Source organism: Chelonia mydas, chromosome 5 (assembly GCF_015237465.2).
Source record: "Chelonia mydas isolate rCheMyd1 chromosome 5, rCheMyd1.pri.v2, whole genome shotgun sequence".
NCBI classification, from domain to species: Eukaryota; Metazoa; Chordata; order Testudines; family Cheloniidae; genus Chelonia; species Chelonia mydas.
The window spans coordinates 384,411-409,518 of NC_051245.2; the positions used below are offsets into that span (position 1 = coordinate 384,411).

The following is a 25,108-nucleotide window of genomic DNA, read 5'->3' on the forward strand; positions in this document are numbered from 1 at the left end:
ACTGCTCCCCTGGGGTTGGAGCCCCCAGGGGTCGGTATGAGTGCATCAAGCTGATGCGAGCAATGCAGTTGTCTATAATGGTGTTGGGCCCCTGGCTCTCAGACCGATTGCTGTTGCTGATTCTCAGCTGTTGCATTTGTTGTTGCTGCCGCTGGAGCTGCGCTGCCTGCTGTTGCTCCTCAGCAAGCCATTTGATCTTTTTTTTTTACCTCCATCCTTTCCAGACCAGGTGAGAGGGGGGCCGATTTAATGCTGTCCTAAGCTCATCCCCTTATCTCAGGGCATATATGATGCCCGCATTCTCCACCAAGTGTTGTGGTCTCTCATGCACAAATGGGAGAGGGAGGCCACCCTGCCTCGCTGCATCAACAGCAGCACTTGGGCTCCTGCTGGTGGGGCCGAGCCATAAGCAGTTCACAGGTCGCAGCCTCCTCGCAGAGGCAAACAACCATTAGCAGGCTGGAGCGCTAGCTCCCTCGGGCAGCACAGGGCAGGAAGCAATCTTTAACCCAGTGTCTCTGGGCTAGGGCTGTCACCAATCAAGAGTCTGGGTTCTGGCCCTCTAGGTGGGGCAGAGCATGAACAGTCTTTAGCTTACAGTCTCCAGGGGTGGGCAGACAGAAATCAACAGTCTATCCAGGCAGCTCTGAGCCACTGGGCGGGACAGAGCAGGGAGCAGGCTTTAGCCTAGCCTGGCTACAGCAGCCAGCAAATACAGTCTGGGCCCACAGTCTCGTAGCTGGGACAACACACAAATAATGCACAGACCTTCTGGCCCAGGGGTGAATAGGCCAGCACCCCAGGGGCCTGGGCCCACCCTATTCCACCAGGTCAAAGCCCAGGGCCCAAACAGTGATGAATGGTTCCACCACTGGGTCAGTGGGAATCCTACATCAGGTTTCCCTGGACTACTTCCTACCACAGACTGCGGGGGGGGAGTTCCAAAGTCTCAGGGTCCTCTGCCTCCTCATGATACAATGTGGATGGCACTCCCAGCAACTCATCGCCAGGATCGGTGTTCCCCAGGGGCAGGGTGCTGCACAGCACAGGTTCAGCTCTGCAGCAGGGTGGAAACATCTGCCTCCTTCCCTGGCTCCCACCCAACCAAGTTGCAGGGCCCTCCCTTTATACTTCCTGTCCTGTCCCAGTACTTCCTGCACAGGGGGTGGGGCAGTTTTGGCTCCACCCAGCAGCAGGAGTGTAGTGCTCTCTTGCTTTCAAGTCCAGAGGGAGGCCACTCTGCTGCACTACAAGGACACACCAGACCCTGCCAGTACAACAGATGCCAAACCTGCAGACATATCACCACTGCTACAATGATGAACACCAACCCAACACTCCTTTCAAGATCCATGGGTCCTACACAAGCCTTTCACAACATGAGGTGTACCTTATCCAGTGCACTAAATGCCCCAATAACAACTATGTGGGTGAAACCAGACAATCACTATGTTCTTGATGAACTCTCACGGGAAAACGGTATGGTTGAACGTGTTTCACAAAGTGATCACTCAGGCCTTAGTCTCAAAGGAAACCAGCACAATATTTTCAACCGATGAGCATGAGAGCTTAAATTCATAACTTTGCTAGCCCCTAAAAATCATGGACTGACCAAAGACACTGGATTTATGGCTTATTACACTAATCTGTAATCCACTAACACCCACCCCACATAGAACTTCCTTCTTATCTCCCCCTTTCCTTTCCCTCCAGGGTGTTAATGGGCCACTTCACCATGAATGGTCCCTTGAAATACATTACTACTTACGCTAAACAATTTCTTCCACCTTATATTTAGCTGTGAGTTTCCCAGACCTGAGGAAACTCAGTGTAACTGCGAAAGCCTGTCTCTCTCACCAACAGAAGTTGGTCCAATAAAAGATATTACCTCACCCTTCTTGTCTTGCCCAGCTTTGCAATACTTGACCAAAGGTGTGGGGGAGGGTCACATGTGGTCTCTGCCAAAAGCTAAGCACTAGCTGATCGTCGTGGTTATTGCCAGACGTTTCCATGGGAAGTATTTTAGGAGCTCTGTAAAACGTAGGATCTGAGGTTCCAAACAACTGGAGCTGAAGCAGGTGACCTGGGATGGTTTGATAAATGAACGGGGGGAGGGTAGCTTCCTTTTATGGACCCAGACAGCCAGTTAGCTATAAAATCCCTCTTGGTAACTGTTCTCTACTTGCTTTACCTGTAAAGGGTTAAAAAGTCTGACTGCATGCATAGGTAAAAGGAAGTGAGTGGGCATCTGGCCAAAAGAGCCAATGGAAAGGCTAGAACTTTTTAAAATTGAAACAAGGCTCCCCTTTTGTCTTTCTGTTGTTGTTCTCTGGAGGGAGGAGACACAGAGCAGGAACAGGGCTGAACTATGCTGTAGGAAGCTTTAAGCCAGGTATGAAAAACCATCAGATCATACCTAGAGACTACTTATCTGAAACCCCAGATATGTAAATAAATCAGGGAATGTCTAGGAAGACGCGATTAGGGTTATTTCTTTTATTTCTTATTGGCTTGTGGCCTCCTCTGTGCTAACCCCCAAATGCTTTTGTTTTGCTTGTAACCTTTAAGCTGGACCTCAAGAAAACCATTCTTGATGCTTAATTATTATATTTGCTCTTTTAAAATCTAGCAATAGCCTACGTTCCAGATGTATTTTCTTTCTTTTTGTTTTTAATCAAATTTACCTTTTTTAAGAACGGGATTGGGTTTTGGTGTCCTAAGAGGTTTGTGCATGTTGTTTGATTAGCTGGTGGCAACAGCTGATTTCTTTTGTTTTTCTTTCTCAGCTCTTCCCCAGAGGGGAGGTGAAAGGGCTTTAGGGTACCCCACAGGGAGGAATTCCCAAGTGTGCCTTTCTGGGTTCTCAAAAGGGGGTTTCTGCACTTGGGTGGTGGAAGCATCTACCTATCCAAGGTCAGAGAGAAGCTGTAACCTTGGAAGTTTAATACAAGCCTGGAGTGGCCAGTATTAATTTTTAGAATCCTTGCAGGCCCCCACCTTCTGCACTCAAAGTGCCAGAATGGGGAATCAGCCTTGACAGGCGGGTTAGGGCTCAGCTAACGCAACCAAGAGTGAGAACACCCAGCATCTGTCGAGCCAGCCCGGTCCTGGGTTTCCATCTGACCCATACACAGGCCTGAGCAGTGACAAAACCAAAAGAACCCCAAGAAAAGACTCTGAGCAGAGGACCCTGAGATCTGCGCTGAAGTGAATGAAACGCCCAGGTTAGGAAAAGAGCCCAAACCTCTGGGACTGTCCAAGCGAGGAAGCAAGGGCACAAGGCGTTAGCATTATGGAGGTGACACCTTGCCAGTATGCATCTCATGGAAAGTGGACCCAGCTCTCTGGCCTGGACAGGCACTGTGTGGACTGATTGGGGGGTTAGAAATACTTAAATAGACAGGACAGGCACTTGTTAATAAGTAAAGGCCACAGACTGGGTTTTATTGCTTTTCTTTTACCTGTAACCTTATGTTTCCAAAGCCTTTTACTTACTTTTATTTGAATCTTTATCTCAAGCTCCATTAAATAAACTTCAAATTTGTTTTACTAGAGCCACGCCCCAGAGCTTTGTGCTAAGGCATGTGTCGAACTGGGTGAAGCCTGTGACCTGGGCTGCCCTGCTTCCACAGAGGCAGTGGATCGGTGGACGTTGCAGGTGTCCAGAAGACAAGGAAGTGAGCATGCGACTGTAACAAGGTGGGCTGGGTAAATTGCTAGCCTGCAGCAGGAAAGAGTGGGGCTTGCAGTATCCCAGAGTGGATCACCTGTATTGCCTGCAGCCGGTAGCTTTGGGAGAACTTCCCCTGGTGGGCACAGACAAGACGCCCTCACACCATAAGCAGGTGGTAGCAAGTCACCCTGGACACCTTCATTAACCCTGAAAAGTGTCACACTGGCTCCAGCTCCCTGCACAGAATGATTGTGAAAGCACAGACCTGCAGAATTCTGGCAGCCTCTCAGCAAATCCAGACTCAGAGACTGTGCACTGGGGGTGGGCTGGGGAGGCACAAAGCACAACAAGCGAGGAGCGACAGGGCAGCCAAGGGGACAGAGAGATTCTAGGCCAATGTCCCAGGTGTGACGGAACAAGATAAATTTATTTCCTCAAACTACCAGGAATCCGAAGTGATGTCTCTTCAGAGTGAGAAGGAAAAACTCCCTGCCTTTGGGAGATGGAGAGAGATGGCTCCGTGCTATGGAGGTGCCTGCTCTGGAGCAGGGACAGGCAGCAATGACAAATTGACGCAGGAGATCAAACCCCAAAGACAGGAAAGCCCTGATGTGGGCAAGTCCCCCCCTCCCCTCAGCAACAGAGACTGGAGGGGACTGGCTCCTATACTTTGGCAACATCTGTCTACCCAGTCAGGCCAAGAGCCCCACTGAAATGAGCTGGGGAGGGGGGCGCAGAGGCTCCCAGCTGTGGGCAGCTTCTCCCCACCCCTGACCCCCCTTAGCTAAGGACCAGACACATCTGTCTATCTTGTTAAACTTGCTTTAATATTTGGACATGAAGACAGGACAGAGCCGATCTGGCTGTGCACAGACAAGATGCCCCAGGGCCAGGGTATGGGCCGCAGGGTTTCCCTTCTCATGGATGTGTGGCTTTGGCCATGACGCAGTTCACTTGGTGACCTCCAGAGGGTGCCAATGGGGTTCAGGTGCAGGGGCAGGTGGATAGAGTGGGGCTCTTCAAGCGGCTCAGAGGTTGTTCAGCTCCAGCAGGGTCTGGTCTAGAACTTGGTGAATGCCAACGTTCTCCTCTTTGGCACTGGCCAGATTCTCTGTAAACACAAAGGACATCCAGACACACATCCAGACAGACAAACGCAGATGCCAGCCACACGTGATCAGCCACACGGATGGAGAGACAAACAGACACAAATCACACACAGACAGACACGCATGGAGACAGGCCCACCCATGCACAGGGACAGACAGACCAAGCCAAGACACACACACGGAGACAGACCCACCCATGCACAGGGACAGACAGACCGAGCCAGACAGGATCAAACCCAGACACACAGACACAAATGGACATTTCAGTGTCGCTGGGGAACAGCATTTCCACACAGCACCATAACGTACCCCAGCTCCAAGCCAAGGCCCTACCAGGGACACGGCCCGACCTCACAGAGCAGCAATAGCTCAGAGGCCAGGTAGGGTGCTTAGACCAATCAGATCCTGGCAGCCTAACTTCACACCCACGGCTTCTGCCTGTGCTCCCTGCAGGGTGCTACTGCACATGGGGCTGTCAGATGGCACAGCCCCATTTCCACAGCCATGCGCTTCCAGCAGAGCCAGGTCCGTCCCCAGAGAGTCCTGCCCACGGACCGATGAAAGGTGCATAGCACTGCCCAGCTGCTCCGTGACTCAGCTGGGAGCGGTGATCCATGGAGCAGTGGCAAGGCAGCAGCTCAGGAGGAGAGAGGACAGCACAGAGGGAAGAGAGACCAGCACTAACGAAACTGCAGGAGCCAGTTCTTCCAGCCCTCGTGTACAGAACATGCTACAGGGGAACCTGCCCACAGCCAGCGCTTCTGCGCTGTCCCCTACATCACTTCCGCTGGAATGAGACTCGCCATGACACCCTCAGCTGGGAGCTCACCCTTCCAGTGCCTCTGTCCTGCTGCCTACCGGAGCCTTTGCTGGGACAGGCGTTTCCATGAGGTCCACCTGCCAATGCCGCTGCCCTGCTGCCTAGAGCACCTGCTGGGAGAGGCTGGGGCCGGAGTAGCTGGGCTCCCGCCCTGTTCCTTACAGTTCCTGGAGCTGGAGAAGCTGGACCTGCAAGAGCAGTATCCAGACGGCCTTTGCCTGCAGCAGTTGAGTGGTTTAGGAAGAGTGGTTTCCTGGTAGAGCCGGTGAGGGGCTGGCTATCCCCTTGCCTTGGGGAGCACTACAATGTAGGGAGGGAGTAGGCAGGGTTCAGGTGGCTCAGCCCATCACATGGGCACTCCCTCCCCAGCCTGGGCAGCTGGCGCTGGCTCAGCAGTGCCCCTGTGGGGAAGGTGGGGGCTCTGGGTCGTGATGGCAGCAGGCTCCCCCCTGGGCAAAATCATCCAGCTCAGGAGGCAGGAGTCTCCAGCTGTTCAGAGCAGGCTGGTCACTCTGAACTGCAAGGCCAGGGGGTGAGGGTCCATGTGCCAAGTACCCAGCAGCAGGGTGAGGGCAGGGACTCCCCAGGCCCAGCTGGCCTGGTGGAACCTGTTACCAGGACTCGGAGCTGCAGGGAATGTCGTGGGCAATGGAGGGGGCGGGCGATGGGGCTGGAACAGCCCAGGAGACACAGGCTACATGAAAGCAGGGCATGGTCTGAGGCTGGCTCAGTTGTTAAGTTCGTTAAGGATGACCCGCAGTTCGTTAGTGAGAATACGGTTTTTCTCCGCCTCCTGCTGGGAGCGCGCTATAGAAAACAGACGTCAGCGGCAGCAGAGGGAGAGAGAGAGAGAAAGGAGAGAGTTAGTGCAAAGAGAAAGTCAGGTCAGCACAGAGACGCTATCAGCGTAGCTGAACCCCGGGGGCGCATGTCCCGAAGCCCATCTGCCCAGTGCAGGAAAGAGAAATGAACTCAGGTCTACAGGCAGAAGGGGAGCAGGCTCTGGTCTGGCTAGGGGATGGTGCAGCAAGGAGGCCATTCGAGAAGGAAAGAGGACATGGTTCCAGGAGCTGGGGAGATTTGTAGCACAAACTGGGGTGAGTTCTGACCCAGAAACATAAGGCTCTTTGAAGGGGAAAGTCAATCAACCTCCAGGAAGGAAAGTGCTGCCCTACTCAGCTACACACCAAGCCAGGAAGCCAGGTCAGGGATGTGAAAAGGTGTGTGCGCTGGGGCAAGTCCAGGCAACGAAAGAGAGACAGGGTTGGATCTAGCTCAGTTCAGGCTGGGACCCAAAGCCCGAAAGAAGCCCAAGGACCAGGAGAACTTTCCTCTCAAATGGAGCTAGCTGTGCGTTCGTCCCTCTCCCTCCCCCGACGCACCGGCAGGGCTGAGCTCAAGGACTTCCCACAGGGTCTGTCCAGGTTCTTATGCTCGGCCCTTCTCCGCAGGGTCAGAGCACCTGTGGCTGTCTGTGCTGTAGAGCACACCTGGTGGGAGAACCCCCCATAAAGGGCCATGTACAGGCATGAAAATGAGACATGGCTAGAAAATGAGTGTGAAGGTGAAAAACCAAAGCAGCATGAAGAAAACAAAGGCGAAACCAAGGAGAGAAAATGCTTTATTGAGACCAACGCATCGACCCAGAAGGACAGAAAAGAAAGTAAGTCATGAAATGTGAACTCAAGAGTAACGTGCGAAGGACAGGAAGAATGCAGAGCAGGGACTGGGAAGCAGTAAGGGCTGCCAAGCCTCCCACGTGTTTTCCTTCCACCCCATGGGAGTGACCCTCTCCTCTCCTCCTGCCCTCAGCTTTGGAGAGGCTGCTTCCAGCTGGGAGGAATCCCCTCCAGGGGGGTGTCAATGGGGCGTGGAGCCCAGGCAGATTTGGTCAGAGGACGTGGAGCCCACGCTGTCCCTCCCAATCCCAGCACTAGCTACTCCCTTCTTGTTCCCAGCAGCTGGGCTAAACGCGCCTGTCTCTTGGGACCCGACATAAGTAAAGCTCCCTTTGCACCAGGGCATGCCCCTCCGTCTCCTCCCCCTGAGGCCTGGGGTCCTGGCCCCACAGCTGCCATCTTCCCCGGGCGTGTTAGAACTTGGCAGCCCTTTGACACAAAGCATGCCCCATGGAGCAGGTGAGGCAGAAGGGAGCCAGACGGCTGGTACCCTGGGGAACCCTGGCTGCTTCTCCTGGGCTGCAACAGGAGCTTTTCTCTATTTTACCATCTGCACCAACTGCTCTTAAGGAAAGAGAGAAATCCAAATCTGCAGCCGTCCCCCCGCCCATGCCCACGGAGCGAGGATCAGCCCAGGCCAGCAGACAGAGACCCAGTATGTGGGGTGAGATGGGACCATGCACCTTCCATCCTCAGACCCCACCCCCAGGCAAGAGGTCAGCCCACTGTGTAACTGGACACTTCGCTGCAGCTCGGCAGATCAGGCTAGCTGGCCACACGCAGCACCCGAGCAAGGCCTATGCATGGCACATTGCAGACGGGCTGATCCCGGACCAGGGATGCTCCCCAGTCTGGGTTATGGGCTGGTCCCTGCTCAGGGACCCTCCTCTTCTGCAGCTTTCACTGAGCAAACTACAGCCACCCAGCAGCACTGGAGCTTGCGGGGACAAAGAGGGGAATGGACAGACAGACAGAGGTGGTGGGGAGCAGAGACCAAGGGATAGATGGAGGCAGGCAGTCAGGGGCAGCCATGGCGACTGAGGTCACAAGCAGGCAGGGTGGGAGGGGGTGGGCAGACAGCATGAGTGGAGTGCCATGGTGCTGGGACCGCTCAGGGGCTCAGAGGGAGGTGATGTCGTTAAGTGCATTGTCCAGCTCCTCACTGATTGCCTTATACTTCATCTTCTGAGCATACACTTCGTCTGCAGGCAGGAGGGTGTGCGGGGGGCGGCCCGTGGCAGAGAGCAGAGCAGGGCAGTGAGGGGGAGGGAGAAAGAGAGAGTGAATGTGAGAGAGAGAGAGAGAGACCTTGCTCCCATGGGAGGGTGCTGGGTAGGGTTCACACAGGTGCATGGGCCTCTGATAGGCCAGACTGGTTCCTCCCACCCCTGCCCTTACCTCATTGCTCCAGGGTTTCGCTTGCCCCTTCTCACCAAGGGACTCTCCTAGCCCGGCCTGAGCTCCCTGGCCACTCTTCCTCCCCTCCCTGGCTATTGTGCTCCTGGCCAGCCCCTTGTCCTGGGACGCTTCCTGGCCCATGCCCATTGCACAGTGATCCTGCCTCCCCTCCCTTCAGACTGGGATTCCCACCTGGGGGACAGCTCGTTCTGTGAGACCCACCCAGGCTCCCTGTCCCTCCCTCCTCTCCAGATCCCAGCACTCAGCCACAGCCCCATGGCCGGAGGTTTCGGCTGAGCAGACCCTGAGGCACGTCCTGGGCCTCCTAGGCTGGCTGTGCTCTGTGGGGAGGGGGGCAAAGGGCAGGCGGGGTCTCTACCTTCTAAGTCGTCAATGGTTTTCTCCAGCTTGGCCACGGATCGCTCAGCAAACTCCGCTCGGGTCTCAGCCTAGGGTCAGGAAACGGGGCGTTAGCTATGGTACCGACTGTCTGATGGAGAACCGGGCAGGAGGTAGCATCTCCTGGGCCAGAACTCTCCACAGGCAAAGGAGGGCCAGATGCTACCCTGCTTGGCCCCATGGAGGCCCCCTTACTGGAGCTGGGACATGGCGAGATGCCGAACCTACGGTTGGACTCACTCCCCCAGCATTTCTGCAAGGCTCGGCTGGCCTGCTTTCTTGTATCTGAAGTTGCAGCAGATCTAGCCTACCTGTCAGCTGCTCTGCAGTGACTCCAGCCCTGCAACATGGGGCCCAGGCCATGGCTGGAGGAGCAGCAGCATTCAGAGCCATGTGTCTGTCCAAAGCAGAATCTGCCTTTGTACTGCTAATTTCAGCTCCGCTCCAGGAATGACTGTCTCTGCCCCACCCCCAGCACCCCGGGGCCCCTTAAGTGCATCAGAACCACATAGCTGGGCAGGGGAAGGGCAGTGGGGACTGCTCAGGTTTTGGGGCAGGGTGTTAGGGGAAGCCGGCCGTCTGCACAGTCCGGGAATCCTGCCCAGGCGGATGGTGGCTTTAGCCATTCAGGGGAGCGGGGCAGTAGACTCAGAGTGGGTCAAGGATGACCCCAGGGGTTGTGCCCACAGAACAGGTGCCGACTCTCCAGTGTGCCGGGGGGGTGCTCGACCCCCGGCTCTGCCTCACGCCCTGCCCCCACTCCACCTCCCCCAACTCCCCACCTCCGCCTCGCCTCCTACTGCACCCCGCTCCACCCCCCACCTCTTCCCGCCCAGTTCCGCCCCCTCCCCGAGCACGCCACAGCCTCGCTTCTCCCCCCTCCCCCCAGTGCAGTGAAACAGCTGTTTGCGGCGGGAGGGTGGGGGAGGCGCTGATCCGTGGGGCCTGCCAGTGAGGGGAGAGTTGATGGGGGGCTGCTGGTTGGTGCTCAGGACCCATCATTCCCCCCCTGGGTGCTCCAGTCCCAGAGCACCCATGGAGTCGGCACCTGTGGCCCACAGCCAGTCCCACTCTGACGGGTGGCAGCAAACCTGTGCACCCTGTGGAGGACAGGGCGATTACACAAGGCCCTGCCCTCCTGTCAGGGTCCCTGATTCTGGGCGTCTCTCACCTCCTTCAGTTTGTCTGTCAGCAGCTTGATCTCCTCCTCGTACTTATCTTCCTTGGTGGAGTACTGTGAAGAAAGACAAGCCTGAGTCGCTTCCCAGTCCCTGCAGCACCCGCTGGGACCCTCTCATAGCGACAGGCTGGCAGGCCCACCCCTAGGTGCCCCACCATTGCCCAGATCCCAGGGCATCTCCCAGGAGAGCAGCACTCTGCTCTGCTCACTTCTCGGGCCCTGCTCCTCGCCAGCCGCAGGGCCAGGTGCTGCGCTCCTCCGGTTCCTACCTTATCAGCCTGGGCCTCCAGGGACTTCAAGTTGTTGGTGACAATTTTCAGCTCTTCCTCTAGGTCCCCACATTTACTATTCCCAGCAGGCCAGGGCGCGCGGAAGAGAGAAGGGTGCAGGGTGGGGGGAGGAATGAAGGAAAGGAGAGAGAGAAAAAGCTCAGGAGAGAGAAACAGCAGTTCAGATGGAGAGGAAGCAACAGCCAGCCTGGCCCGTGGCCCATGACCTCAGCCAAGCCACCATCCCTGCTGACCTACCCCGGTGGCAGTCACACAGTTCCTAGGAGAGTCCGGCTGGGACGCAAGAGGCAGACTGTGCCCAGGCAGCGAAGGGGTAGAGTGAATCACCTGCCTGAGCAGGCTCAGCAGGTAACTGGACCTAAATAAGGGCCAAAAGTCCAGAGCAGAGATGCCAGAGTGAGAGGGCCACCCAGCCCAATTTGCCTCTGCCAGCTCAGCCCCACCTGGGGCCCTCACAGGACCGCGAGAACTCCTCCTGCAAGCAGCACAGTGGGAAGTAATTGGGACAGAGACTCTTGCGGTGCTGAGACAGATGGAGACAGGGAGTGGGAGAGGTCTCACTCCCCACCAGGGCCTGCCTCGCGCCCGCAGGGCCCTGGCCCCGGCCAACACTCAGCTCACCCTGTGGAACAAGGAATGGCCCTGTGACGCAGGCAGCCAGGGAGAGGTGTGGGTCGAACCAGGCAGCAGCCAGACCAAGGGCTGCCCAGTTCGCCTCCAACCCCAGCCCCTCAGTGCATCGAGCCCCATCTGTCTCAGCCCCAGAACTAGGACCAGACCCAAAGCCGCACAGGATGGCGAGGGAAGAAGGAGAGGGCTCAGAGTCATCTCATAGGAACGATGGAAAGGAGACAGCACGTCCAGAGGGTCAGAGAGGCGGAGAGGGACAGAGAGGAAGCTGCGAGTCTCCCCAGTTCCCTGCCCCAGTACCTCTTCCTCTGAGGCCATCAGGGATTTGAGGGTTTGGTCCATGGTGCGCAGCTCCTCTTCCAGCTGTCTCACTCGGCTGGGTGGGTGAGAGGGGGCATCCCAGGGGGAGCGTTCAGCCATGGGAAACCGAGCAGAGAACAAGATCAACCATTCCCAATCCTTGCACCCCCACCCACCTGGCCGGGCCCGGTAGGGACAGGGGACAGCGACGGGGCAGGAGCCAGCTGCCATTCAGCCTGATCAGAGACAGAGAGACAGGGGCCCCCCTAGGATTGGACCACCTGCTCCGTCAGCCCCATAGAAACCTCACCACGCTGCACCTGAATTCTGTGCCTCTAACGGGGTCAGTGTCGCCCACTGCTGGAGAACCAAGGGAAGGGACTCACCCCAGCCATGGGCTCTGGCTGCCCGCTGAGTGCCCTACTCGGCTTAGCTCCCCGAGGGCTGCATCCCAGCTCAGCCTCATCTGGGGGTGGGGGGAGAAGCAGAAAGTAGGGGCCCGAGAAACCCCATCCCCATGCCCTCCCCCAGTTGCCCGGAGGGTAGAGACAGTACTCACCTTTCTGCAACCTCCGCCCTTTCCTCCGAGCGCTCCAGCTCCCCCTCAATGATCACCAGCTTACGGGCAACCTGGCAGGCCCGGCAGAGGAGAGACTGTCAGCCTGGTGCAGGCCCCGCAGGGTGGCAGCTGCGGGAACACAGCTCGGCAGCAGCCCCCTGCACTGCGGTGGTGGCTGCAGATAGAGGCCTCGGGGTGGGGGGGCGGGTAGCCGGCAGAGGGACCAGCAGGGAGGTGGATGGTGGCCCCCGCATGTAGTGATGCTGGGAGGCAGAGGACATGGCACGTGGGGTGCTCCCCAGAGCCAAGTGGCAGCAGGCAGAGAGCCTGGTGGGGGGGCATCCCCCCAGGGTGGCACCCCCCCAGGGTGGCAGAGGAGATGCCCCCCAGAGACAGTGGGAGCAGGCAGAGAGCAGAGAGTGGGCAGGGGCCACAGCAGCAGGACCCACTTGCTCGTGCTCCATTCTCCTGGGACCTCTCCTACGAATGGGGGTGTTGCCAGGAGCTGCCAGCCCCCAGAGGCATGCACCGCCCCCCCCCCATGGCAGTGCTCCAACGCACTAGGCCACCCTCGGTGTGAGCCAGCCGGAGCCGTGGGTGCTCCTGGGGGTGTCAGCAGGAGCCCCAGGAACGATGGTCATTGGGAAGGGCTGGTTCTCACCTCCTCGTATTTGCGGTCGGCCTCCTCAGCTATGTGCTTGGCCTCTTTCAGCTGCATCTCCTGGAGCTCCATTTTCTCCTCATCCTTCATGGCCCGGTTCTCGATGACTTTCATGCCTCTGAAGAAAATCCAAACCACAGTGTTACGGCTGAGATCTAGACTGCCCCGAAATTCAGGCATGATCTAGAGCACCCAACTTGCCTCACAGCAAGCTAGAGCACCCCAGCTCTGACCCACGCCAGAGCGTCCCGGCTCTGCCCCACGCCGGAGTGCCCCACACCTGCTGCAATCTGGCACATGCACCCTCTCTTTTTGCAGCCCTGCGCACCCCACCCCTCCCAGTGAATTAAATCATTCCCATGTTCCAGATCATCTTCCGGTCTTGGGAATTAGCCTCACACTTACCCCAGTGCCCATCCTTCCACATCCTTCACCCCTCTCAGATCATTGCCACATGGAGTCAGATACTCCTAGCATTGAGCTAGCAGCCCCCTTCAGCCCCATCCTAGCTCACACTCAGCGCTAGTTCTGTACCCTCTGTGTTAGGTATCTGTCCTGCCACCCATCACCACAGCATCTGAGTGCCTCCTTCAGAGTCAGGAGTAAGAGCGAAACCACTAGTGGGCATGGGCCCCTCTGGGACAGTGCAGATGACAAAGCCCAGCCCAAAGCTTGGGAGAGCTGGGAACAGAGCATTCTCCATCAAGGGGAGCCAGCTGCAGAAAAACCTCCCGGTGGAGATCAGGCAAATTCAGTCTGACCATCTTCAGGACACCCTTACACCCTCCTCTCCCCCACTAGTGATACTCACCGCCCTGACACCCCATCTGCCCAAACAGCGCCCACATAGTACACAAAAGCCTACAGCAAAGGATCAAATCATCCAAATGGGCTGGGAGCCCATGGAGGGACAGGAGCAGGGGCCCCCTGTGCAGACAGCCAGCAGTGGCCCTCAGCTGTGAGCCTCTGAGCCAGGTCGACAAGCTCGGGCTCATGGGGCCCCTGCTACACTCTCAAGTTGCAGCTCGGGCTCTAGTGTGGGCTCGAAGCCCAGCCCCACCCTAGGTTTCAGAGCCCGAGCTCCAGCCGAGCCACGTCGACGGGCTAGTGTTAGCAGGTAGCGCAGGCCCTGCCAGTTCAGTCTGTCGACTTGGATCAGCAGCTCACTGGTGTGGGCAATGCAGACCGGTGCCTGGACCATGGAGAAGGCAGGCAGCCAAGGGAGCTACGGTGACCCAGCCTTGAGTGATGGACACAAGGGTCATCGGGCCCAGGCCCTCGGCCAGGGGGAAGGGACAGAGATTCCTAGTGAACTGGAGGTGAAATAAGGCATTTTTAGACAGCTACTCCCTGGTCCCCCAAAACTTAACAAGGAGTCAAACAGGACCCCAAGGCTTTGCACAACTCTGGTGAATGGAAGGTGGGGACAAAATCTTTCCAACAGCATCACTTTGGTCTTGTCTGGGGTCTCCAGCTGCAAGCCAACTGCCCTCCATCCAAGAGCCGATCTCTGGGACGTACTGTGAGTGACATCTTAGTCGTGGTGGTGGCTGCATCGGTGGTGAACTAGTAGATAGTTGAGTGTCGTTAGCAACTGAACCCTGGTGTCTTCCTCTGTCTCCCAGTGGAGTCACGTAGACATTGAGGAGAGGCCTCATGGAGCGGGTCCTCAAGGAATCAATCCTGACGCACTTAGAGGAAAGTGATCAGGAACAGTCAGCACGGATTCACCAAGGGCAAGTCATGCCTGACTAATCTAATTGCCTTCTATGACGAGATAACTGGCTCTGTGGATGAGGGGAAAGCAGTGGACGTGTTGTTCCTTGACTTTAGCAAAGCTTTTGACACAGTCTCCCACAGTATTCTTGCCAGCAAGTTAAAGAAGTATGGGCTGGATGAATGGACTATAAGGTGGATAGAAAGCTGGCTAGATTGTCGGGCTCAACGGGTAGTGATCAATGGCTCCATGTTTAGTTGGCAGCCGGTATCAAGTGGAGTGCCCCAGGGGTCGGTCCTGGGGCCGGTTTTGTTCAATATCTTCATTAATGATCTGGAGGATGGCGTGGATTGCACCCTCAGCAAGTTTGCAGATGACCCTAAACTGGGAGGAGAGGTAGATATGCTGGAGGGTAGGGATAGGATACAAAGGGCCCTAGACAAATTAGAGGATTGTGCCAAAAGAAATCTGATGAGGTTCAACAAGGACAAGTGCAGAGTCCTGCACTTAGGATGGAAGAATCCCATGCACCGCTACAGACTAGGGACCAAATGGCTAGGCAGCAGTTCTGCAGAGAAGGACCTAGGGCTTACAGTGGATGAGAAGCTGGATAGGAGTCAACAGTGTGCCCTTGTTGCCAAGAAGGCCAATGGCATTTTGGGCTGTATAAGTAGGGGCACTGCCAGCAGATCGAGGGACGTGATCGTTCCCCTCTATTCGACATTGGTGAGGCCTCATCTGGAGTACTGTGTCCAGTTTTGGACCCCACACTACAAGAAGGATGTGAAAAAACTGGAAAACATCCAGTGGAGGGCAACAAAAATGATTAGGGGACTGAAACACATGACTTATGAGGAGAGACTGAGGGAAATAGGATTGTTTAGTCTGCGGAAGAGAAGAATGAGGGTGGATTTGATAGCTGCTTTCAACTACCTGAAAGAGGGTTCCAAAGAGGATGGCTCTAGACTGTTCTCAGTGGTAGCAGATGACAGAACAAGGAGCAATGGTCTCAAGTTGCAGTGGGGGAGGTTTAGGTTGGATATTAGGAAAAACTTTTTCACTAGGAGGGTGGTGAAGCACTGGAATGCGTTACCTAGGGAGGTGGTAGAATCTCCTTCCTTAGAAGTTTTTAAGGTCAGGCTTGACAAAGCCCTGGCTGGGATGATTTAGTTGGGGATTGGTCCTGCTTTGAGCAGGGGGTTGGACTAGATGACACCTGAGGTCCCTTCCAACCCTGATATTCTATGATTCTATTATTCTAAGCGGGTGATGAATGGGGAGTGGTGATGGGTAGAGCCTTCGGAGCTACCCATCACCACTCCCCAAGTTCTGCTGGAGAGGAATGATCGCCCACTGGAGTGCTGGGCCATCGGCTCCTCTGTCACGTAGGTGAGTTAGTACCTGTGGTCCACTGCAGTGCGGCAGCATGAGCATGGTGACCTTACCTGCATCCATGGCCCAAGGCAATCTCTCAGCGCCACTAGAGCGGTCTCTGTGTTGTGCCCTAGTCTGAACCCAAAATCCCGTGCATCCACAGTCACGGCGCATGTTGGAGCTTGGTTGGAGCCCGTGCATCCACAATCACGGTGCATGTTGGAACTTGTTTGGAGCCCGTGCATCCACAGTCACGGCGCATGTTGGAGCCTTGATTATTTTACCATGGAACAGGAGGCTGGAGAGATCTTCAGGGTTGACTGGTGGCTTCTAGAGGACAGGGCAGACTACTGGGCTTTCCAGGAGACTACCCTGCACTACACTAGTGCTGAATTTGCACATCTGACCAGTTCCCTGCTCTCCACGCTGGTTTCCCATAGAAGAGAGAGTCCGGCTTTGGTCCTTATTTCCAAGATGCTCAATGGCCTGGGTCCAGCATATCTAAAAGGACCTAAAGCTCCAGGACGAAGGCCTGATCACCAATTCTGCTCCTTGGCACAATGGGACTCTCCCCCTGGAGGCTACAGTGCATCTGGGTGCGAGACAGAGCTTTCTGGGACCAGCTGAGACTGTGAAAAGAACTCCCTCAGGGGCCTAGTACCATCACAAACTCCCCACCTTCCAGTCCCAGGGCCAGTGTGCTTCTCCAGCTCTCCTTTGCTGACACAGACACTGGGCAGCATGGACGTGTTCAAAAAACCTAATAGCCCTACCAAAATCAAGCCCTGCACTGCACAACTGGGTCCTCACCTGGGGAGAGGACAGGCACGCGTGACAGATGTTAGCCACAGGGCTTAACGCGCAGCTGGAAGGTGCCAGAGACCTCAGCAATCAGCGTGGGGAAAGAAAGAGTTTCAGGACTGATGAGCCCTGCCTGAGACAACAAGTATCACCTAGAGCAGGACTGTCACTTGCCCCCTGGGGAAGGCCTAAGTCCCCTTTTAATTATGGCCCGCAGGCTGGGTATATATTCTGAACTCTAGACACTCCGCCATGAATGGCGGAGCCCACTCAGGGGTCACTAAGAATTTGCATAGAGCATGGGGGAAACTCTATTTGTTATCTGCTCAGCACCTTACAGCCACAACCAGCATCACCCAGCGGGAACACGCTCCCTTTCAGGACCATTTCTGGGAGCTGTTTCTGTCCTCTGCATCTCCCTTCCCCAGCCACGTTTGCCATCCGCTCCCTTTCACTACCTTTGTGTGTGTGTCTCCGCATTACCTCCCTTCTGCCCCCTCCTGAAGGCCAAACGATTAGCAACTGACTAATTAATTAGGACATTGCAAAAGTGTTATCATTAGGCTTTAGAGTCAACACCTTGGTGAGGTCCCCAGCATGCGGGGCACTTCACACCTCCCAGAGCTCCTGTCCCAGTCGCTGTGATACTTGAAGTCTAGAGAGCTAGACCCTAGCTTTTGAAAAGCCCCATGAAATCTTAGTGCTGGCACAGGCTGAGCCTGCTCCAGGGGCCACGTGACCCTGCCGAGCAAGAGAGAAGAGGCCGGAGGTGCCCCTGTTTGAGAGCAGTAACTGGCACTTTCAACTGTCCAACATACCGCTCATGGCAACCGAGAGCACAGCCGGCCTCGGGCAGGCTGCTGTCGTGCTGCAATCTTATCTGCAGCCTGATCTCCTGCCCCAAACTGCCCCCATCCAGGGATGCCAAAAGGGGCAGCTAGGGGGTCATGGCCCCTGCACTTTTAAAAGTGGGAGGGCTATGCACTTCCCCTAAGAGCGAGAGACGGGGGAGGAGGCCAAAAGGAGTGGAGAAGAGCAAGCGGGGTGTTGGGGGCAAGAGGCGGCATGGGAGCGGGGCCTTGTGGGAAGGGGCGGGGCCTTGTGGGAAGGGGCGGGGCCTTGTGGGAAGGGGCGGGGCCTTGTGAGAAGAGTGCCTGTGGGCCCTCCACCTTCAGGGCGCTTCCACCACTCCTGCCCCCATCTCGCCCTGACATGGGGCTTAGCATGGGGCCCAGCTGCCCGTTGCTGTCTGTGACACCAGCAGGACCCCACTTCCATGAGACGGGGGCTTGGAGCAATCCCGGAGCAATCCCATGGGGGCAAGCGGCCACCTCCAGGCCAACCCGCGCCCTCCCCCCGCAGCTGCCAAGCCCCATCCCCCTCCATACTCCTCCCTTCCCACCAACCACACACCTCTCGCTCTCATCAGCTGCTTTCTCAGCCTCCTCCAGCTTCTGCAGTGCAGTGGCCAGGCGCTCCTGGGCTCGGTCCAGCTCCTCTTCCACCAGCTGGATACGGCGGTTCAGGGAGGCCACATCAGACTCAGCCTGAGGGAGAAGCAGCACCAGAGTCAGTCCCACCCCAGAGCTGGAAAAGGGCCGAGAGCCAGTGAAAGTGCGTGAGCCCCTCAGCACTGGGACCCTGCGCAGAGGCCACAGGAATCACTGCCTGGATCAGCCAGGGGTCCATCCTGCACAACCCCAGCCTCTGAGAGGGGCCAGCATCAGATGCTTCAAAGGTTCGTGCAAGATGCCCACAGTAGGGAGAGGTGGAATAATCTGCCCCCATACCAAATCTTGTCCTGGTCTCGAATTCTTTGAGATTGGCTCAAGCCCCTGAAGCACGAGGTTGAGTATACTTGCCAGAATTTATGGTAGCAGTAACTAGGATAGCCCTGGATATTCTTATCTATATAAGGATCCAATCCTTCTTTGAATTGGGCTAAATTTTGGCCTGAATGTCTTGTGGCTGTGAGTTCCACAGGATAATTATGAATTGTGTGACAAAGCATTTCCTTCTGTTACTTTTTAATTTGCCACCTTTAAATTTCTTTCACTGACCCTGGGTTCAGGGACAGCAGAAGTTCCCAATCTACATTCTCTAGATCAGCGGTTCTCAAATTTTTGTATTGGTGACTCCCTTCACACAGCAAGCCTCTGAGTCCGACCCCCCTTATAAATTAAAAACACTTTTTAAATATTTAACACTATTATAAATGCTGGAGGCAAGGCGGGGTTTGGGGGTGGATGCTGACAGCTCGTGACCCCCACATAATAACCTCGCGAGCCCCTGAGAGGTTACACCCCCCAGTTTGAGAACCCCTGCTCTAGACCATTGATTGTTTTAGATGCTTTTGTCATGTCCCCCTCTTATTTGTCTCTCTAAGGTAACAATCTTGATCAGTGCACTCTCCCCTCACAGGAGTTTTTCCAGGCCCCTGATCATTCTCATCGCCCTTCTCTGAACCCCTCTAATTCTGCAATATCCTTTCTGAGACAGGGTGCCCAAGGGAGGCCAAACCATTGATTTACATAAAGCCATTCAAAATTCTCCATCTTACTCTCCATCCTATTCTGTATTCCTGACATCTCATCTGGGTTTTGGACCACACAATCTAGCCAGCGCTTGAGTCCAGTGAATCCTGCACCTCTCCTCAGAGTCCAGCTCAGCCCCAAGGAACCGCCCCCAGTGGACCCTGCACTGTCCTCCCAGACATAGGCGCTGACTTCTAGTTTTCCCGGGTGTGGGGGGGGGCACTCTCCATCCCTGCTCCGCCCCAAGGCCCCGTCCTCACTTCGCCTCTTCCTGCCCCTGCTCCACCCCGAGGCCCCACCCACCTGCTGCTCACTGCTCTCCGCCCTCCCGCAAGCCTCTCCCCCAGCCATCAAACAGCTGTTTGGCAGCGCTCCGGATTAGCTCATCAGAGGCGCTGCCAAACCACTGATGAGCGCTGGCGGCATTGAACAGCGGGGGCTGGTGGGTGCTGAGCACCCTCTATTTTTTTTCCCCATGGGTGCTCCAGCCCCAAAGCACCCCCGGAGTCGGTGCCAGTGCTCCCAGAGTCCAGCCCCGTCCTAAAAACGGATAGACAGACGGATGGATGGACAGATAGACACACACCCCCACCCCAAGCCAAAGCCCAGTCCGGTCAGCATGCCAGCCTGGGCAGATAGACTTGTGCGAGCAGGGCCTTCACGCCCGGCCGACGTTGGCTCTGAGCTCAGGGGGCCGCAGCCTCCACACTGCTCGTTTAGTGCCCGACCTCGGGCCCCACCAGCCCACGACTGTCCCGGGCTCGCAGGCTGGCTCCCCGCTGCAGGGCAGACACAGCCCAGGAGCCCCCCACACGCCCCTGTGAGCCAGAGCCCAGCCCGGTCAGTCCTGGCTGGCCCCCACCGGCCCGCTGAGCCCGGCGAGGGAGGTGGCAGTCTTCCCCGGCAGGGTGGTGCGGGGCAGCGTTTGGGTTTGCAGAGCGGTGAGTAAAGGAGCAGGAATGCCCGGCACAGATTCACTCCCAAAAAGGAGATTGGAACAACTTGTGGGTTTCCTGTTTACTGAAGCCAGCAAGGCTGCCCGTGCGGGGTCCCCTCCCCCACCCCGGCTGCCGGAGGCAGCACTGGCCAGGCTGGGGAGGGGACCTCGAGGCTGGGGGGCCTGCGGATGCCCTCGGGGCCCCGGTCACTCTCTGCCACCTCTGGCCGGAGATTGGCTGGGCTCCTCAGCCGGGGGGGGGCAGAGCTGGGCCAGGCCTGAGCCCTCCCTGATTTACAGTCCCCAGGGACGGAATCCGGCAAAGCGCCTCCATGGGGCTGGCCCACAGCCAAGGCCAGGCTGCAAGGAGCCCCAAAGGCCAGAAACCAGCATATTCCCAGGCTCCAAGCACCACCCCTTCCCCACAGGCTGGGTTCCCTGGGGTGAAGGGAAGGGGGTAGGCGAGCCAGGGCAGAGGAGACTGGGGTGGGGCTGGGCGGGGAGTGGGATGAGAGCATGTGCAGTGGGGGGCGGGGGGAAGAGAGGCCAGAGAGAGCTCTTGGCAGGGGGTGTGGGGAGTACAGGCACACTCCTGCAGCGGGAGCCAGAGCGTGGACTGGGGACAGACCCCTGCCGGCCCCATGGACAGACCCCCGCCCAGCCCCGCACCAGCCTCCCATGCCATATGCCAGCTCCCCAGCCCCACACTAGCTCCCCCAGCTCCATACCACTCCCCCCTCCCCTCCCTCCCTCCAGCATCTGACCAGCTTTTCTTTCCATTTGGTAACTCTCGCCTTGCTCCTACTCTCGGAGGCCTGAGCTCTGCCCCGGAAATGCCTCCAGCGGGTGCAGCAGCCCCCAAGCGCTGAACTCTGCGGGGAGAGGAGAGCGTGGCTCAGTGCTACTCAGCACCCCCCAGGGCACAGGCCACCAGGCACCGTCACCCCAGCACTGGCTACTGAGTGCCCTGCCCAGGAGGCTGGGATCTGTGCACCAGGACCCAGAAAGCAGAGCACACAGAACAGGGGTGAGCCTGCGGAGTTAGGGACACCCCCTCATGCCGTCATGACCCTGCCCTATGTCCTCTTCCCTGGCCTCCCATGTCCGCAGGAACACCCCCACCACCAGGCAGGGGTGCTGGAACTAGGGGTGCTGGGGGGGGCATACCCCCAGCTTGAAGTGGTTTCCATCCGTACAGGATTACAGTTTGGTCCAATGGCTCTCAGCACCCACACTATGCAAAGTGTTCAGCAGCTCTGCCCTCAGGGACAGACAAACCCTCCAGGGACCTTGCCCCCTCCCCAGTTACAGGCAGACCCAGACCTGCCCTTCGCTGGCTGTAACTCCACAATGCCACCTCCTCCCCGGCCAGACACCAAGGCAGCAGGGAAAGGGGGTGGGCTTGGCTTTAGAAGGGGCTTTGGGCAGAAGGCCCCAGGGAGCCCACAGTGGGCTGCTCTCCTACCCCAACCCTCTCCCCCTGGAGCACTGTGCTGCCATGCTGGGGTCCGGGCTGGGTTCGCTGGCTCCACATCATGCCACAAGGGCTGGGAAGGCTCCCAAAGAATAGTCCCTGCCTGGCACAAGGCACAGCAGTGATGGGACTCCAGTGGGGCCCCCCCCCAGCGCCAGCAGAAGGTGTTAGCCAGGCCACAGAAAGCTACCTGACCCCACAGGGCCTGCAATAATGTACTTGGCCTATGTTGGTTACAGGGACTCAGGGGGTGGGCAGAGCCCCCTTCTCCCGACTGGGGCCCCTTTCCCCTCCAGCCATGCTCACTCCCCAGCATGCCAGGGTTTCCCTGCAGCATGGTCAGAGGAAGCCAGGAACAAGGCAGGACTTAGCACACACTAGTAGGGAGATCAGGGGAGACAACCTCCCCACCCCCATCCCCCACCTCCACCTGGCCAGGTTCAGCCCTTGGGACGCGCAAGCCAGGACCGGGCCCTTCCAAACCAAGGTCCCAGGTCCCTTCCCTCCTGGAGTCAGGGCAGGAAGCCACGCAGCGCAACTGCTCTATTGAGAGTTTCCGGTGGCTCCTGGACCTCAGCCAGGCCCAGCGCTGGAGTGACCTGCCAGGCTCTCTGCTAGAGATCATGTTACTGGGCAGGGCGGCCCGGCTTCCCCTGCAGCCAATGAGCACCACAGCGTGAGCAGACTGGGGCTGCGGGAACAATAGGAAAGCTCCCTGCAGGGCACCCTGCCCAGGAAGCTCCTGGCAGAGTCTGCTCCACCCAGCCTCAGGTACACGATCCCAACAACACAGCCAGGAACAGGAGCACTTGGGCCTGCTAGTGCCGCCCCAGGAAAGCAGCCTCTAGCCCAGCCGCACCCAGCCAGGGAATGCCCTCCTCTGCCCAACTGAACTCCTCCCAGAGTCAGATCAGATCAGCAAGGCCCAGTCCTGCATGTGAAGTTCCCTGCTGGGACCCCCTCCCAGGGGACTCTGCCCAAGACACCCGTAACCCGCCTATAGGGCTCTCTCTCTAACCCACCGATAGGGCTTTCTCCTCTCCTCTCCTCCTCATGCTACTTATGGCAGGAGCAGCTTCCCTGAAGAAGGCCCCTCTGGTATGGCCTGAAGCAGGCCAGACTCCTGATTATCCAGACTTCCTCTGGGAACACGAGCTCCCCATGTGATGCTGTGGCGAAAAAGGCTACGGCAATCCCTGGATGTATAAGCAAGGGCTAGCAAAGGGAGTAGGGAGGTGGCATTAGCGAGACCATTCCTGGATCCCATGGCCAGTTTCGGGGGCCACACTTTGCTGACAAACTGGAAGGGTTCAGAAGAAAGTTACAGGGATGATGCGAGGTCAGGAAAGCTAGCCCGACAGCGAGAGACTGAAGAAGCTCAATCTAAGAGAAAGTCAAGAGGTGACTTGACGATGTTTTACAGCTACCTACACGGGGAAGGGCTGCCTGGTAGCACAGGGCTCCTGCACCTGACAGACAAAGGCAGAGGGAGAGCCAGCGGCTGGAAGCTGAAACGAGACACATTCAGACTAGAACTAAGCTGCAGTTTTTAACAGTAAGGGCTCGGTGGGTTCTGGGTTCTCTCTCCCAGACCCACCCCACTGGAACGGATGGGCTGGAGGTGGCAATCACTGGGTGACATTCTCTGGCCTGTGCTCATAATGGCCTCTTTGGGTCCCACATCTCTGCGTGTCTGAGTCTAACCCCTCTCCTGGCAGGCAGCCCTGCACTCCCCAGCAGTGGGGATACCATGGAAAGTATTTGCGGCACCTGTCGCTCTGGCATCCGGGAGGGCATTACAAATGGAGTGCCTTTTCCGCACCCCCCTCCCCCCCCGGCACTCAGCTACTGCCCTTACAGGGCAGGGCTAGGGAGAGCGCTTGCAGCCAGCGGAGGCCTGGACACCTGCGTCTCACTGCTCTGGAAGTGGCCAGGCTTGGCCACACACATATTTCCATTGGTGAGAATCCCAGAGGCAAGGACGCCACCCCGAAAATGGTCGACACCCCTCCTGCAAGTCCCTGCAAGAGAGGGGGCCTCTGAGATCACTGGGGCCTAGGCCAGCTAGTGCTTTTGGATCCTTGGGGGTCTTTCTGAGCAGAACCAGTCCCAAGCTACCCCTTCCCCCATGGCTCGTCCCTACGGCTGAGTGCAGCACCGAGGGGGCGGTGGAGTCGAAGGCTGCTGGGAGAACCAGCAGTGTCAGCAAGGGCGGCCGATCTGTCCCTTGCTGTGAAGCGACAGAGCTGGCCACCAAGCCTACCGCCATTCCCAGGGACGAGGCCTAACTGATCTGGGTCGAGCACAGAGCCCTGGATGGGATCGTGTGCCACTGGAGCTGGTCCACTCCCACCCGACTCAGGGCCGGGTCAGGCAGTTACACCAGCGTTCGAGGATGGCGTCCCAGGCCAGATCCAGCCCGACAGGCTTTCAGAGCTGCCTGCCCCTTGCCCCCCTTAGGCGACCCAGCACTGCCCACTGCCTGTCCCCAGCCCCACAGGGCAATGAGCAGCTCCCAGGGCCTCTCGAATCCCTGCTCAAGTAACTGGCTGTGACTCCACCGGGGAGCACAGTGGGACTGTCCCTTGGGCGGCCCTGAACCCTGGGAGCCAGTCGACACCGAGAGCCGGTCGGGTCAGCTTGGGTTAATCAGGGCTGCGCAGGTGCGGCGCAGCAAGGGAGAAGGCAGCCCCTTCAGCTGTACCACTGCTCCTGCACCCACCCCACGTCATTGCCAATCATCCAGCCCCCCTCCCACCAGCAATGCCTCCAGCTCTTCCCCTCACCTCCTCTGCACCAGGGCAAGGGGAAGCCACAGTGAGCCCGGAGGGAGGGAGGAGTAGATGGGGACACAGCTCTGCATCCTGTGTACCATCCCGGCGGGGCCAGGACAGCAGAGGCTGCAGCCTCAGCCTGGAGCAGATGTTCCCTCCCCGACAGAGAGCCCGCTGTACCTCCAGCCAGACCCAGAGCACGGCCAATTCTGGACTCGGGGCTCAGCAACTGACTGAGGTGAGCGCGTGGTGCAAGGCCTAGGCAGTGAGTCAAAGCTGCCGGAATGGGCACCCAGTCCGCCAGGAGGGTCAGTTGGGGCAGCCAGCGGTAGGCCTGAAACTGACGCCACAGTGATGGGGACCCCAGAAGCACCCAGGGTGCAAGAAGGGCTTCATCCCTACTGGGGGGCACTTTCCCAGCTGGGTCTGGCCACTGCCCGAGATGCAGGCGCAGCCCGTAGCTGGACAGAGAAACTGAGCCACACAGGGCCTGCTAAACCCACAGCCAGGTCAGGGGGCACATGGATGGGGATGGGCTTTCCTGACAGCCAACTGCATCCAGAGTGCCATGAGTCTGGCACTTGGGTCATTCTTGGCTGTTGCCCTGCCCTGGCATCACCACAGGGACAGGCACCGGGTACCCACCTACTAGACCACACACCTGGGACCAGCCCATGGGGAAAATCCCCCTACCCCCAACTCTATGTAACCCCCAGACCTGAATTTACAGCACCAGGCCCCATCTCCCAGCTACTTCCCAGACCCCTCCCCCCGAGTCCTAACCTTTCCCTGGCTGCAT

General features: G+C 57.6%; 1 protein-coding gene across 11 annotated transcripts in view; it reads right to left on the reverse strand.

The window, feature by feature from the left end:
* Positions 1–4,479: 4,479 nt before the first annotated feature.
* The window catches only part of TPM2 (tropomyosin 2), a 30,217-nt gene continuing 9,588 nt past the window's right edge, over positions 4,480–25,108 (reverse strand). For 2 of the 11 annotated variants that reach the window (XM_037902543.2, XM_037902548.2), the window contains 7 exons: positions 18,004–18,137; positions 12,699–12,816; positions 12,038–12,108; positions 10,528–10,603; positions 10,250–10,312; positions 9,059–9,128; positions 4,480–6,409 (listed from right to left, as the gene is read on the reverse strand). In XM_037902543.2, coding sequence (XP_037758471.1) covers positions 6,330–6,409; positions 9,059–9,128; positions 10,250–10,312; positions 10,528–10,603; positions 12,038–12,108; positions 12,699–12,816; positions 18,004–18,137 — 612 coding nt within the window. In that variant the 3' untranslated portion in view covers positions 4,480–6,329. Of the gene's footprint in view, positions 6,410–7,206; positions 8,484–9,058; positions 9,129–10,249; positions 10,313–10,527; positions 10,604–11,478; positions 11,555–12,037; positions 12,109–12,698; positions 12,817–18,003; positions 18,138–25,108 lie in introns of those variants that run through there. The other 9 variants (XM_037902540.2, XM_037902544.2, XM_037902541.2 and 6 more) reach the window with 5 other exon arrangements.